Below are 15,183 nucleotides of genomic sequence, written 5' to 3'. Positions count from 1 at the left end.
GGCCCGATTTCTGTCATAAACATCGGACAAAGGTACAACAAAAACAAAAACAAAAAAGTATAGAAATAAAAAAAGGAAAATTAATAAAATACCCCCCCTCCCCCACAAAAAAAAACTATCAGAGAAAACAAAAACAATGAGAAAGTAAAAAAAAAAATCAAAAAAAAAAAAATCCACAACTTATCAAAGGCAAAGGGTTAGGGTTAGGTGACCTGGAAAAAGTGCTTTAAAAATTATAATATTTTTTTAATTACTTAAAAAAATAATAATAAAATTATGAAAATTATATATACCATTTCTGGACATTTTGGCCCTCACTTTTTAATAAATATTTTTGGAAAAATCTAAAACTTTCTGGCAATACGCATGACATTTCACTCGCTCACGTTCCAATGGTTAAAACAATTTAAGACATCTAAACGCAGCACCGGAAAAAGTGTCGTGGCAGGTTTCAGAGGGTTAAAAATATTTCCCAAGCATCAACCTTTGATTGCCAGAACTGGAAACACAGTCGCCATTTTTAGTCACCTTATATGCTGAGTAATTAAGATATTAGTGTGCAGTTATTCTTCAGCTTAAGAGTGAAAATGTAAAATAAAAGAATGTTAAAAAGCTTCATTACAGTAACTGGAGAGAGTAATAGTTTGTGTTTTATCTGACAGTTTACAGAATCTGACCGTCAGGGACTGTTTGCGTAAAAAGAAACATATTTTACGCACTTTTTATTTTTTTTTTTCTTCTTTTAAAATATATATATATATATATATATATATATATATATATACTTGACAGCCCAATTAATTCCCCATGACTGGTGCCCTTTCGTTTCTGTATAACATGAAAAAAACCTGATAAACTGGCGCTCGTAACTATAGACAAGAAAAGATTAGAGACTCCAGCGAAGGAGGCTGGAAACAGTCAATAAAGCCACAGAGGAGAAAGTAACATACATCTTCTTCATGTCGACAGCAGCGTCCTCCACAACACGAGGCTCGAACCTCCGGAGCCCGTTAACATCAATACAGCTGCCGATACTGAGCGCAGCGATCAATACTGCAAACGAACGACAGAGGAGGCTGCCAGCAGAGTGACAGCAGCACAGGAAATGTGAGTTTTTTGAGAAACACATTTTCTTAATAACACCTCTGTGTTCTTAACTTCTATTATGTTTTATTTTATTCTATTTTTTTTATGTATATTCATATTTCTATTTCTATATATTGTTAGGTTTTACTTTTTAGCACTATCGCATGTACCCCCACTTTGAGCTGCATTTTACTATACAAAAAATAATAATAATTATTATTATTATTATCTTTATTATTTTGATGGTATTTTCTTCTTCTACTGTACTCAGAGGTGAGTATTGCACTTTTTACTTCACAACATTTATTTAACAGCTGTAGTTACTTTGCAGAAAAAGATTTTACAATAAAATCTAAATTTTAATAAAACCTAAATTCTTTGGACAGACTCTAAAAAAAACTCAGCCGCCTCTCTGATAAATAAAGAACAGTCCCTTAGGAGTTCACTGTACTTCAAAATAAAGTCTGTTTTCTACAAATATGAAATGCAAATGGACCTGCGACCCAGCAGTTAGGAATTACTGCTCTAAAGGAACCTGCAGAGAACTCAGCCATCAGTGCACGCCCACACACACACACACACACACACACACACACACACACACACACACACACACACACACACACGCATACACACACACACACACACACACACACACACACACACACACACACACACACACACACACACACACACACACACACGCATGCGCACACACACACACACACACACACACACACACATACACACACGCACACACACACACACACGGTGGTTATGGGTATTGACCCAGTCTGATCTGACCTGCCCACAAACATCCATCAGGTCACACTGGTGCTGTTTCCATAATTCATCTCACACTGACAGACTCATCTGTTATACACTGAAGATCTGAACTGGACTCCAGTGAAATTGTGACACGTGACTGTGTGTTGGCACAGTGTCTGTCCCAAATTCATGCCATATGCATGAACACTGCCAAAATTATCAAAAAATGAAGACTGAAAAGCACACAAAATTCGCCAAACAGTCCCCAAGGGCGAAAGTAGCATGTATATAGTAAAAGTAGGGGACCTAGGATAGACCCCTGGGGGACCCCACAAAAGAGAGTTGTTTTTCTTTAAATGAAGCAGAGTAAAATGTACAATATATCTTTGTGATATGTGGTGCAGTAGAAGTATAAAGCAGGAAAAATATGAAACACTACTAAAGTAAAAGTACCAGTATATGAAGTATATGTTGTTCCAATGCTGAATATATTTGAAGGTCTCTACTTTTTAGTACAGTTTCCAACTAAAAACAGTCTAAAAGTTCAGCAATACGTACTTTTGTAGTGTGCTTCAGTTAAACGTAATCTTATACATTTTATTACGTGACTGAAAATCACAAGACAGAGCTGAAAAAAACCCAAAAACCTCAGAAGGGGGAGTCCATCACCGACAGAGGACTCAAAGACAGCGTGATGCTCACCGACAGCAGCCGTCCACATGTGGAGGCCAGAGAGAAGGACTCATCCCAAGAGGCACAGCGGAGTAACCCTCGAATCACAAGACGGGACTGTGCCTCCGAGTCCTCGCCGACAAAGAGATCCAGGGCTCGAGGAGGGCGTGGGGGGGGCGATACAGACCAGGTGGGGAGGTGGGAGGAGGAAAAAGAGGAGCGGGGATTTTGGGACAGAAACCGCGGATACTTTCGAGGTAATTCCAGATTGGCAGAAAAATAAACTTCTGTAAATATCTCCGAGCTGTGTTACAGTCAGTGTCACGGCTGAATGAAGGAGCAAGAGGTGAGGAGGAGGAGGAGCAGGAGGAGGAGGAACCATGCTGGTTGGCTCAGCTGTAATCCGTCCTCAGAGGACGTAAGCCCGACTGACAGGCTGTAGGGTGAGATGAGAGGACGTGACAGGACAGAAGTCTCAGACATGTCTAAGGTCAGTCTGCTGTCCTCAAATCTAAACCGGTGACATTCAACTTATGGCCCGCGGGTCAAATTTGGCCCCTGATAGGGTGCCAAGTGGCACCTGAACTGTTTTCAGGGACTGTTTCAGGTGCCTGAACCGTTTTCTAATTCACAATAAAAATACAGTGATTCACACTGCGAATTGTTTTTGTCCTTTTAGTCTCCATAAGGTGTCAGAGACATAAAACAGCTTAAAATAGAGCCTGTTGATCAAAAAAAGAGCCAGAGGAGGATCCCCCACACCCCCGACAGAGGACACAGCTGAGACACTGATGTCCTGAAATCCTTGAAATGTCCTGAAATCCTAGAAACATGTATGGGGCTCCTGTGCCCCCTGGTCTCCTGTCATTTTGCAAAAATGGCCCCAAGCCATATATATGTATGTGTGTGTGTGTGTGTGTGTGTGTGTCTGTGTGTGTTTAGTTCTTATGTAAATTCAATACTTCTCGTGACTTTTTGGACTGCATTAGTTGTTGAGACACAGTATTCCTTGGAAATGTAATTTGCAAAACTCAGTGACTGAACAAACACCCTGAATCTAAGCTTTTTAGGTCCTATGACAACTACAAATATTACTCGAGCTGACACACACACACACACACACACACACACACACACACACACAGAGAAAGATAAATACTCGCTGCTCTGACAGCTGTTTGCATTCGCTGTGAGCCCTGAAGCACATCAGCGTTTGTTTTCTCCTCCGTCAGAGACACATCTTCAGCAGTCACGTCCTCATCGATACAGACCAAACAACAAATAAGACGCTGCTCAATAATCCTGCTCAATGCACGGATTCATGACCTGCATCTGCTCTGAGCCGCGTGCACGAGCCAGACTCCACATGTAAAGTCCTGCAGCCTGCGTCCCCTGTGACACGCCTGAGATGAGACCCGGTGCAGGTGGAGACATGTCCCATCATCACGTCCCAGAGGGCAGATATAAAAGGCTCCGGGCGAAGAAAGTTATTTCATCTCTCGTCTCCAACGACAAACAAAAACAAATTACAGTGTTTGTTCTGCGCCGGAGGGAAAACTCGACCTGCTTTACTTCAGAGACGCTTCTGCAAAATGACAGGAGGCCAGGGGCCAACGCAGGGGCCCCCAACATGTGTCTAAGATTACAGGAGGTTTCTAGGATTTTAGGACATTTCTAGTGTTTTTAAATGTTTCTAGGTTTATAGGATGTTTTTATGATTTTAAAACATTTCAAGTGTTTTTGGATGCTTTTATGATTTTTTGACATTTCTTGGATTTTGGGACAATTCTAGGATTTTTGGACATTTCTTGGATTTGGGGACATTTCTTTGATTTTGGGACATTTCTAGAACTTTTGGACATTTCTAGGATTTTACAACGTTTTTAGGAATTTTTCGGATGTTTCTAGGACTTTAGGATGTTTCTCAAGTTTTGATGGACACTTCTCAGATTTTAAGAAATTTCTCAGATTACAAGACATGTCTATGATTTTATGGCGTCTCTGGGACTTTAGGACATCAGGGTCTTAGCTTGGACTTCTGTTTAGGGTGCAGCGTGGTGGATCCTCCACTGGCACTTTTTTGATGACCGGTCTCTATTCGAGTGTCCCGGCTGAACAGAAAGCATCTTCATTTGTCTCAAACAGTGTTGCTGCCACGCTGACATGAGCAGTAACTGACAAAAATAAATCTCTACCTCACTATCGTCCCGACACGGAGGCCATGTCCTCGGCTCCTGCAGGCTCTCTGCAGTGAATCACTTTCTGTGAAGGGCCTAAACTCTTCAGCGCCGGACGGCCTCTCCAAAAAACACTTGACAAACACACTCTTCCTCTCCGAAATGTTCTTGGATATTTGCCAGCTGTGCTCAGAAGACAGGTGGCGCTGTGAGGTTTATTTATAACTCATTGTAAAACCCTTTTTGTCTTCTCTGCAGCCTGCAGACTCTTTCGGTGAAGCGCACAGGTGTAAACGATCAAATTAATGATTTTTCAGGGTTCTGCTTCCGGGCTTTCTGGGATACGTGAACAGAAAACGTCAAAGTGTCTGCAGAAAAAAGGCCTGCAGACTTTCTAACTCACTCTGATAATACTAATTATATGCAAAACCTTTTCGGAAATGTGCAGGAGTGAAATGTGAAATTGTGTCTGTTGAGTGAGTTATCTGAGCTTGACGAGAGGAAGTCACGAGCACAGACACGGAAACAAATGAAGATGCTTTTTGGGGAGACTCAAATAAAACCGGTTTATCAAACAAAGTGCCAGTGAAGGATCCCCCAAACAGAGGTCCTGGCTAATGTCCAAAAATCCAGTAAACTTCCAAAAATCATATAAATGTCATGAAACCCTAAAAACAGCCTGAATTCCTAGAAATGCCCTGATATCCAAGAAACATCCAGAACAAACTAGGAAGTCTTTAAATCCTACAGAAACATTTTAAAATCCGAGGAATGTCTTAAAAATCTAAGAAATTTCCTAAATCCTAGAAATGTTCTAAACTCCTAGATACGTTTAAAAATCTTAGAAATGTCCTAAAACCAAAGAAAATGTCCTAAAATCCTAGAAACATTTTAAAATCCTAGACATATTTTGAAATCCTAGAAATGTCCTAAAATCCTACAAGTGTCCTTAAATCTGAGAAATGTCCCAAAGTAGTTTGTTCAGAGGTACTGTCATGAATCAAAACATAAGAAAGACGTTTTGCCGATGAAACTAAGATATAATGGATCTATTTCCTCAACATCTCCCTATCTGTCCTTGAACTCTCGTATGCAGCGGCTGCAGCAGGAGTGAGATCTGCTGCACTTTAACCCCGTAAAACCTCAAAGTGTCGTTAAAGTGAAAAAGTTTGCTGAAAACAGCTGAGCACAGAGCGAACAGACTTTCCTCAGCACAGACTCTCTGCGTTGCGTAACAGAAAAAGCTCCATTATCAGTTATCATTAACGATGGCTCCAGTCCAGAGACACGAGTTACAATCTGACAATCTGACAAGTTTATCTCACTAAAAACAATCCGAACTTATGGTTTCTGTTCAGTTTCTGAAGTAAACAGTTTCTGTGTCCCTGCGGCTGACTCATCGTCCATAATTACACTCAACTGTTTCCAGCTGTGAACTTTCTTTGCAACTGCAACCGAGTTCCCAAAAGGAAAAATAACCTAAAAAAAAACGAATCGACGACATTCTCAAAACAATATGATCCATCTCAAAGAACTCAGGGGGCCAAATCTGGCCCCCAACAGGGTGTCAGGGGGCCAACAAACCATTTTCTAGGTCACAATAAAAATAAAGTGACTCACACTGAATTGTTTTTGTACTTTTAGTATCCATAAGGTGTCAGAGTGCATAAAACAGCATCAAACTTGAGCTGTCCTAAAATCCTAGAAATGTTATAAAATTCAAAAACATGCCCTAAAATCAAAGAAACATCCTAAAATCTTAGAAACATGTATGTTGCTGTATGTATATATATATATATATGTATATGTATATACATACATATGATCAAATTAACTGAAATTATACTATTATAACACGTGGACATACATAACTCATTTTATTTTAATTTATTGATTCTATTTTATTTTAGATATGATAAACTAGAAAAATAAGATAAATTAATAAAAAACATTTATCTATATATTGCTAGTGTGTTTGTGTCTACATTTCCTGCAAACACGCTGCTGTCTGATTGCATTAAATCGATACTGAATGGATACTTGCAAATAATATTCCCATATGCTGTGTTAATTATCCCCCCAAACCTTCTCTCTCTTAAGTGATACTGTATAATAATTTTGAATAAATTAAATAAAATAAAGAAATATATAAAAATGAATAAAGAAAACTATACAGTAAAATAAACCATAGAATAAAAACAAAATAATGAATAAAATACATGTATTTCTCTAGTTTGTGGCTATTTCCTGCAAACATACTGAACTCAGCTTGAGTTAAAAAGTGTCCAAACATCACCAGCATGTGAAAAAATAATCAATTATGAAAGTTTCCTGCAGAAAAGCGTTATTCTATGAGATCAAACATCATATTTAACACGTAGGACTCACCGGCTGGTCCTCCCGGTTCTCCAGCTGTGGTTCTGCCGCTGCGGCAGCTGTTGCCGCTTCGCCGCCGCCTCCGCCGCCTCCGCTGCCGCCTCCCGGTGGCTCGGCCAGCCTCTCCAGACACGCGGACCCGAGAGAGGAGCTCTTGTGGTGGGACTGCACCAGGTAAGCCACCGTGGGCTTCTTGGAGGACGCAGGCGGCCTCTCCCGGCCGCTCCCGGAGCCGCTCCCCGCCGCTCCTCTGCCGCAGAGCGGAGCCTCCTCCGCCTGGGAGGAGAAGAGCAGGTCGGGCTGCGAGGAGGAGATGACCCGGTCCAGGACGACGTGTTCCTTCCTCTTCATCCTCTTGAACATCCACATGCCCCGGTCCTTCTTGTCCTCCGGGTCTCTGGAGCCCAGCTTGGGGCTGAGCAGCGGCTTGGCGCGGGCTTGAAACTGTTTCCACATCGTGCTGGTTTGTTGGGACGAGCTGCTCTCATTCTCGTCCTCCTCGCTCCGCTCCATTCCCGCCTCTGCTCCGACCTCACACCGACCGACGGACGGACTCCCGGTCCACCGACGAACTCAGTCTGCAGCGACTCTGTTCAGACGCAGCACACCGAGAAAAACACCGAAACGCGGACGCAAACACCGGACATGTTCTCTAGCTCCTCCGCCTGTTGTCGGGGTCGTCCAGCCCCCTTTTCGTGGAAATATTTACACCAGCAGGCAGTGAAGGTAGCAGCAGGGCCGCACTCAGGGTTTTACGGTACCAGGGCCCCAAACTGGCCCCCGTGTCTTAGAATCATAAAAATCTTTGAAATGTCCGTAAATCCTAGAAACGTCTTAATATTGTAGAAATGCTCTGAATCAGTAATGTCCTAAAATCTTGTAAACGTCCTTAAATCCTGGAAGCTAAAATATTTAATCCGATAATCCTAGAAACATCCTAAAATCCTAGAAATGTCTTAAAATTCTAAAATGTCCCAAAATCCTAGAAATGTCTTAAAATCCAAGAAACATCCTAAAATCCTAGAGATGTCCTAAAGTCCTAGAAATGTTGTAAACGTAAAAAATCCTGCCCCTTTAATAGCAGCAGACCTGTGTGGAAATTTGAGAGAAAATTCAGTTTAAATATCTCAAACATTACTTTTTTTTAATTAAAAAAAAAATCTTATCCACAACTTTGAGAAATCAATGCACTTATTTACCCACTGATTTAAGAAAACACACATTTTCAGATGAAAACAAAATTTTTATTTTGTTTTTTTAACCCTCTGTTACTTTCCCTTGTTTTATTGTAAAGCGTTCGGTAATACTGTTTTGTCGTTTTTTTAAAGTACAATATTAAAAAAAAAAACCATGTTATTCTACAGTGACCCTGAGGGTCGAGTACAAAACATTTCTCAGAACAAGACAACACTTCAAAAACACCCTGAAATAATGTTGTGTTGGTTTAATTATGTTTTGTGAAATGTTTTTCTGTTTTTTTTTTAATGTTGTTTTCTCTGTATTGTTGTTGTGTTTTTAGTGTTTTTTTTCCAGATGTTTGTCTGCTGTCCAAAATGTCATTGTGTTTTGTGGAAAAAAAGTAGTTGTTTTTTTTAATGTTGTTGTTTTCCAAAATGTTTTGCTATTTTGAAATATTTTAGTGTTTTGTGAAACTTTCTGTGAAGCCTTTTTCTGTTTTTTTATGTGTTTTCTGAAATGACTGTTGTGTCTTCCAAAATATTGCAGTTTTCTAAAATGTTGTAGTGTAGTGAAATGTTACAGTTTTCTGAATCGTTGTAGTGTTTTGTGTTTTCAGAAATGTGTTTTGTGAAATGTTTTTGTGTCCTGAAATGTTTTGTTTTGTGAAATATTTTTTGTATTTTTCAGAAATCCTGTTTTCTAAAATGTTGTCGTGTTTTGTAATTTTTTGGTTTGTTTTGTAGATTGTGTTTTGCCCCTCAGAGCAAATGTCATTATCACTATTATTAATAAAAAGCTAATACACTGTTGGGCGCTCACTTTAAATGTTTCTCTGCACGTATGAGGGACTGAACCAAATTAAATATTGAACTGAAATCTGCAGCAGGAAGCTTTTTAAATGCTCGCTGAAATCACAACTGTAACATATATGAGCAATAAGATAGTGAGCAATACTGATTTTTATATATAATACACACAAATAAATAAAACTCAGTTAGCGTACTGTATGTAGGATTATTTTTTACATGTATTTTCCTCCTTTCCTTATGATTGTACACTGCCATACTTTTTCAAAAAATGTAGTTAATATGTGTATTAATCATGGCTTTACTGCGAATCATGCAGAATAAAAACACTTAAAACTCCTTGTAGTCAGAGATAATGTATGCATGAGCTCTCTCACACACACACACACACACACACACACACACACACACACACACACACACACACACACACACACACACACACACACACACACACACACACACACATACACACAGCAGCGCTGAGATTTAAGAGAGGCTGATGATCTGGAGCCATATGTCCATCTCGTCCATAATCGTGCACAAACCATCAGCGTCTTTTCAATCTGGGCGTGGCTCCACGTGTGCAGCAGGTGTCCACACATCAGTGCATAAACTACGAAATAAATCAAGGGCGTGGTGCATTCAGGTGCATTCAGTATTTCAAGTAATCTACTGCGATCTAAAAGTGCAAACTACTTTCTATTGCCTAACTAGACTGACTTGGCTAAAGACTGCGTTAAAAAAAGCAACATTTCTCATTAAAATCAGGCCAAAATACATCTCCCAGCATGCTTTTGGTGTACTGTGTCTTTAAGTTTCCGGTGATTGTAATTATCCAAATATTTCCTCCTCTCACCCGCTGCAGAGACGGGGTTTTTGAAGGTTTTAATCAGTGCTATATGTGTTTGATTTTTGCTCCCTAAATGAAAAGTTTTAAGATAAGAGGTCACAGGTCCTGCTCGTGCATCTGCTGCTGCATCTTCTGGAGCATCTGCTGCATCCTCATCAGCTGCAGAGCCGACAGACACATGAAAGAGGAAGATGAAGAGACGGCTTACATAAGAAAACATGTGGGTCATCATTTTCACACATGCTTATGTAAAACCTGCTGCAGTGCATTATTCTCCGTTTGATTAAGGAGTCACACTCACTTCGTCGTCCTTCATTTTGATGAGTTTCTCCGTCTCCACGTCCGGTGTGGACAGCGGCAGGATGGGGATGGGGCTCTCCACGCGCTTGTCTGCATTCATTTTACTGTACGAGAGGATACACACATAGAGGATGACAGTGAGGCAGTAGGGTTTTTGTTTTTTTTGGAACTTTTTATTTTCCATTTTTAATCAGGACTCTGTATGAAATGATAATAATGATAATAAAAATTATAACAAAAATCTATAAATAATAATTATTAAATTGTAATAATAATATAAGGGGGAAAAATAAAAAATAAAGAAATTTAAAAAAATTAAAATAATAATAATTATATATATATATATATATATATATATATATATATATATATATATATATCAATTTGTTATACAAACTGAAAAATTACACTTTTGCAGAGCTGTTATGTCATTCATTTGTATATACAGTCTATGTATGTTACAATCATTATATCTGAACAAAAACTGCAAAACACTCACAACATGAATTATGCTGTTGCGTGACAATCTGCACAGGCTGACCACAGTTTTGCAGTAATATTTTTGTTCTGGACGGTGGTCTACTCAGGTCGGCTTACTGTGCATTCACACTGGACGCAGAGAAAAATTTGTGTTGCATTACTAACGCTAGTTTAAACGCTCAAATGTTTTGTTGTGATTTATTGTTAATTTACTGTTATAAAAGGATCAAAACTGAAAGTTGTTTGCTGATATGGTGACTATCATTAAACTTTTTTTGCGGTAAATGGGAGTTTTTTTTAGAAATTGACATTTTTCCATTAGGTGTATTTTATATTTTCAATTTGCGCAATTTGAGAATTAATCGAAACCTTTCTAGTGTGTTATGGTCCTTTTTTACGACATCTATTGAACGTCTGTTTGTCCTGGAGGAGGGATCCCTCCTCAGTCACTCTTCCTGAGGTTTCTACCATTTTTTTCCCGTTATAAGGTTTTTTGGGGGAGGTTTCCTCAGTTGATGTGAGGGGACTCGTCTACTGTAAAGCCCTCTGAGGCAAACTGTGATCTGTAATAATGGACTTTATAAATAAAATTGACTTGACTTTTCTCTCTCTGAGCTCAACTGGATGATATCAGATACTCGACAAAAGGCCAAAATGAGCCCACGATGATGACAAAACAACACACAGAGTTGCAGACTCACCTGGTCATGGTCTGGATGCACTGGGCTCTGTAGTTCTCGTAGTGACAGTCGCCGGTGATGTCCTTCAGGTCGTGCATGTGGGTTCGTATCAGCATGGTCCTCAGCTTCACAAAGTCGCAGTGGGACGGGTTTTCCACTGGAAGACATTAACATCAGAGCTGCTCAGTCACTGGAAATGTGACGCTGTCATGGTAACTGCGGTCTGAAGAACGGCGATGAGTTGGGATGGACAGTTTTTGGGAGTTTCTTACCCTCTACGATGCCCCACGGGTACAGCCGTCCTCTCACTCTCTGACCTCGGGCCTCGACCACAGTGTTGCTGCCGATCACTGCGAACGGAGTACTCTCCTGCATCACAAAACATCACATCCTTTAAAGTAAAACTGGTGCTGCCACTGTGTAAATGTACTACACTACAAGTAAAAGTCTTAATGATTATAGTGCATAATTATTACCAAAATTCATGTGAAGAATCATGAAAAAAATAAAAATAAAAATACTCATTATAGGGGCCCTTGTTGTATTATAGTTTGATATATTTTTTAAATATCATAACTGCAGTAGCTATGTTTCAAAATCAGCTAAGTAACTCAACTCAAATGAAAATACAAACTGTGATTTGTCACAGTTTAATTAAAAATTGGAACCTATCAAATGATTGTTTGAAAACTTGTTGGAGCAAAGAGGTTGAAAAAGAATATCATAAAGTAGTTAAAATAGCCACCTAAGTATGATAAAGTTTAAATAAATGAAAATAAATGAATAAATGACAAAAAAATTGTAATAGTTAGCCAAGTAAACACAAACAATTTGACAACAGTAAAAAAAAAAGTCGAAATGGCTAAGTATGGTCACAATAGTTTGTTTAAAGTGGTAAAAAAAAATTTTGAATAGTTAGGTAAGTAGTTAAAATAGTTAACTATAAGTGGTAAAACAACAAAAACAACAACAACAAAACAGTTGTAGTATGACAATAGTTAGCTAAGTGGCCTGATGAAAACATTTAAACAGGAACGTTTAAAGAGTAAATTGCTTAAACATCCAGCTGCCGCCATTCCAACGGGAATTATTATTTTATATTTAGTACATAAAATCTTGATCTGTTAAGTAATCAGTCAAAGTTAAATGCTGTCAGATAAATATAACAGAGTAACATTTATAACACTTCTCTCCTAACATTCGCAGCAGAGTTGCAAAACATTATAACATTGCAACGGTCATGTAAAGAGCAAGTTCCTCAAAGTGATAAAAATATTAGTAACTTTCAGTAATCAGAACTAAACAGACGTTGTGGTTTCAGACTCATCAGCTCACCTTCAGCTCTTTATCTTGCCGCTTGAACTCCTCGTCCTCGTCAGAGTCGCAGTCCGGGAACTGATAGATCTTTATCCCGTACTTATCTATCTCCTCCCTCAGCTGGAAGGAACACACACACGCATGCACGCATGCACACACACACACACACACACACACACACACACACACACACACACACACACACAGAGTGCTTGAATTCACTGCCTTATATATATATATATATATATATATATATATATATATATATATATATATATATATATATATATATATATATGAAAGCTTTACTGAGTTCTGAACTGAGTTCAGATCAAATCTCAGAGGAGAAACATCTGACTCATGCAGCACTCAAATGAGCTGGAAATGAACCCAAATCTAATGATGAACTCATTTCCATACGGATTAACTCAGTTACCACTCCTTCCAGTCTGACGTGCATTTTACTAAATCAGAATTATATTCGATTAAATGAGGAAATGAGACAAATATTGAAACTGCATATAATACAGAAAAGAAATATCATCTGGAATTTATTTTTTTTTTAACTGTAACTGTAATATAGTCTGTAAAAAAACCCTGTAACTTGCACAAATTATTTTATATACACTCAAGTTTATGTACAAATCAGGAGCAGAAAACAGTCCATGATAAGAGTGGTGGAAATAATTTAGTTCATATTTTACACATAAATTGTGTCTAAACTATACTTGAAGCATTATTATTAGTTAAAGTTTAATATAAATAATTTCATTATTCAAAACTGATTCAATAAAGATTTTTTTCCAGATTTGATTATTATTATTGTTATTTACTTACTGATCTATTTTTATTTTTACTGTTTATTTCTTTATGATTTAAATACATATATTACTATTATATATATATATATATATATATATATATATATATATATATATATATATATATATATATATATATTATTTAGAACTATTCCTTTAATTTGAAAAATGCCAAATAATTATTTTAAAAGCATATAAATGCTAAATGTCCAAGTTTAGGCAGACATGTATTTCTATGTTTATGCAAATGAACAGACATCTTTGTGGGATTAATTCAGAAAATCTAAATTAAAACACCCAGCAGCAAAAGAGACGCTGCACAGAGAAAAAGGTCAGTGCATAAATTCATAAAATTCATGCACATATTACGCTGTCGGGACTGCAGAGAATCTCCACATCATATCCTGTTCTAATCTGGTTTTTATGGATTATTTTTGGATTATCTGATTATGTGTTTCTCACCCGCTCTTTGAGTTTCTTGATCTCGGCGGGAGTGAGGCAGTCGGCTTTAGCGATGAGAGGAACCACGTTCACTTTCTCCTGCAGGGCCCTCATGAACTCGATGTCCACGGGACGAAGCCTGCAGGAACACACCAGCTTTACTGAGCTTTTTAACACACGCATGCACAGAAATACCCTGCATATATGTGTGTGTGTGTGTGTGTGTGTGTGTGTGTGTGTGTTTTTAACAATGTCTTCGATGGGTTTTCAATACTCATAGACATTACATATGAATAAAATAAAAGCAAATATGATGTAACACAAAATGAAAAGGCAAAAAAAAAAACCCAGCAACAATAAAAAAATACAACAAAATCAATTAATTTAAAAAATATATATATAACAGAGTGGAAATACAGATGTTGTGACATAAAATAAAAAGGCAAACCTAAAATTAAACCAAACCACATAAAAACCCCAAAACAAAACAAAAAACAGCAACAATAAAAAAATAGAAAAATAAATTTAAATAAATAAATAAAAACGTAATCCAAAAAAACGGCAAAAAAATAAAAAATACTAATGAATAAATAAGAAATAGAAAAAATCAAGCAGAGGTGAAAAGCAGATGTTGTTACATAAAATAAAAGGCAAACCAAAAACCAAACCACACACACACAAATCCAGCAACAACAAAAAGAAATAGAAAAAATAAAAATGTGTGTGCGTGTGTGCGTGCGTGCGTGCGTGCGTGCGTGCGTGCGTGCGTGCGTGCGTGCGTGCGTGTTACCCGTGTCCAAAGGGAGGGATGAAGTAGAGGCAGCAGTGCACTCTGTTGTCCTGGATGTTCTTCCTGTTGAGTCCGCTCTCGTCTCTGAAGTAGTTTTCAAACTGCTGGTCGATGTAATCCGTCACCGCCCGCCAGCTGCGAAACACAAACACGTCTGTAAATATTCATCTCAAACACAAAAATAATTTAACTTTTACAGGAATAGTTTAACATTTTGAAACCTGAGCAAACTGGCTTAATTTCTTTCATAAACACGGGGAGAAGGTGAAGAGCAATTTAAGGAAAAAAATGACCAAGTTTTTTAAAAAGGAAAAAAATACCCAAAAATTAGCACACAAAAACATGATAATATTTAAATTTTTAAGGTTTTATTATTTATTTTTTCCTAAATTGAAGTAGTTTTGGTGTCTAAAAGCAGTTTCTCATTGGTGCAAAGC

At 38.0% G+C, this 15,183-nt stretch overlaps 2 protein-coding genes across 10 annotated transcripts in view; both read right to left on the bottom strand.

Moving 5' to 3' along the window:
• The window catches only part of mctp1b (multiple C2 domains, transmembrane 1b), a 34,008-nt gene extending 26,261 nt beyond the window's left edge, over positions 1-7,747 (bottom strand). For 6 of the 8 annotated variants that reach the window (XM_088071530.1, XM_088071531.1, XM_088071532.1 and 3 more), the window contains exon 1: positions 7,092-7,747. In XM_088071530.1, the coding sequence (XP_087927656.1) occupies positions 7,092-7,592 (501 nt within the window). In that variant the 5' untranslated portion in view covers positions 7,593-7,747. The remainder of the gene's footprint in view (positions 1-7,091) is intronic. The other 2 variants (XM_088071537.1, XM_088071538.1) reach the window with 1 other exon arrangement.
• A 597-nt stretch (positions 7,748-8,344) lies between these two features.
• The window catches only part of septin5b (septin 5b), a 14,769-nt gene continuing 7,930 nt past the window's right edge, over positions 8,345-15,183 (bottom strand). The window contains exons 5-11 of one of the 2 annotated variants that reach the window (XM_088071540.1): positions 14,747-14,881; positions 13,978-14,095; positions 12,713-12,814; positions 11,650-11,746; positions 11,399-11,534; positions 10,219-10,321; positions 8,345-10,076 (exon numbers count right to left, since the gene is read on the bottom strand). In XM_088071540.1, coding sequence (XP_087927666.1) covers positions 10,014-10,076; positions 10,219-10,321; positions 11,399-11,534; positions 11,650-11,746; positions 12,713-12,814; positions 13,978-14,095; positions 14,747-14,881 — 754 coding nt within the window. In that variant the 3' untranslated portion in view covers positions 8,345-10,013. The remainder of the gene's footprint in view (positions 10,077-10,218; positions 10,322-11,398; positions 11,535-11,649; positions 11,747-12,712; positions 12,815-13,977; positions 14,096-14,746; positions 14,882-15,183) is intronic. The other variant, XM_088071541.1, reaches the window with a different exon arrangement.

This window comes from Plectropomus leopardus, chromosome 20 (assembly GCF_026936395.1).
Source record: "Plectropomus leopardus strain MGB_pleo_1.0 chromosome 20, ASM2693639v1, whole genome shotgun sequence".
Classification (NCBI taxonomy): domain Eukaryota; kingdom Metazoa; phylum Chordata; class Actinopteri; order Perciformes; family Serranidae; genus Plectropomus; species Plectropomus leopardus.
This window is presented reverse-complemented; position numbering and strand designations above follow the sequence as displayed.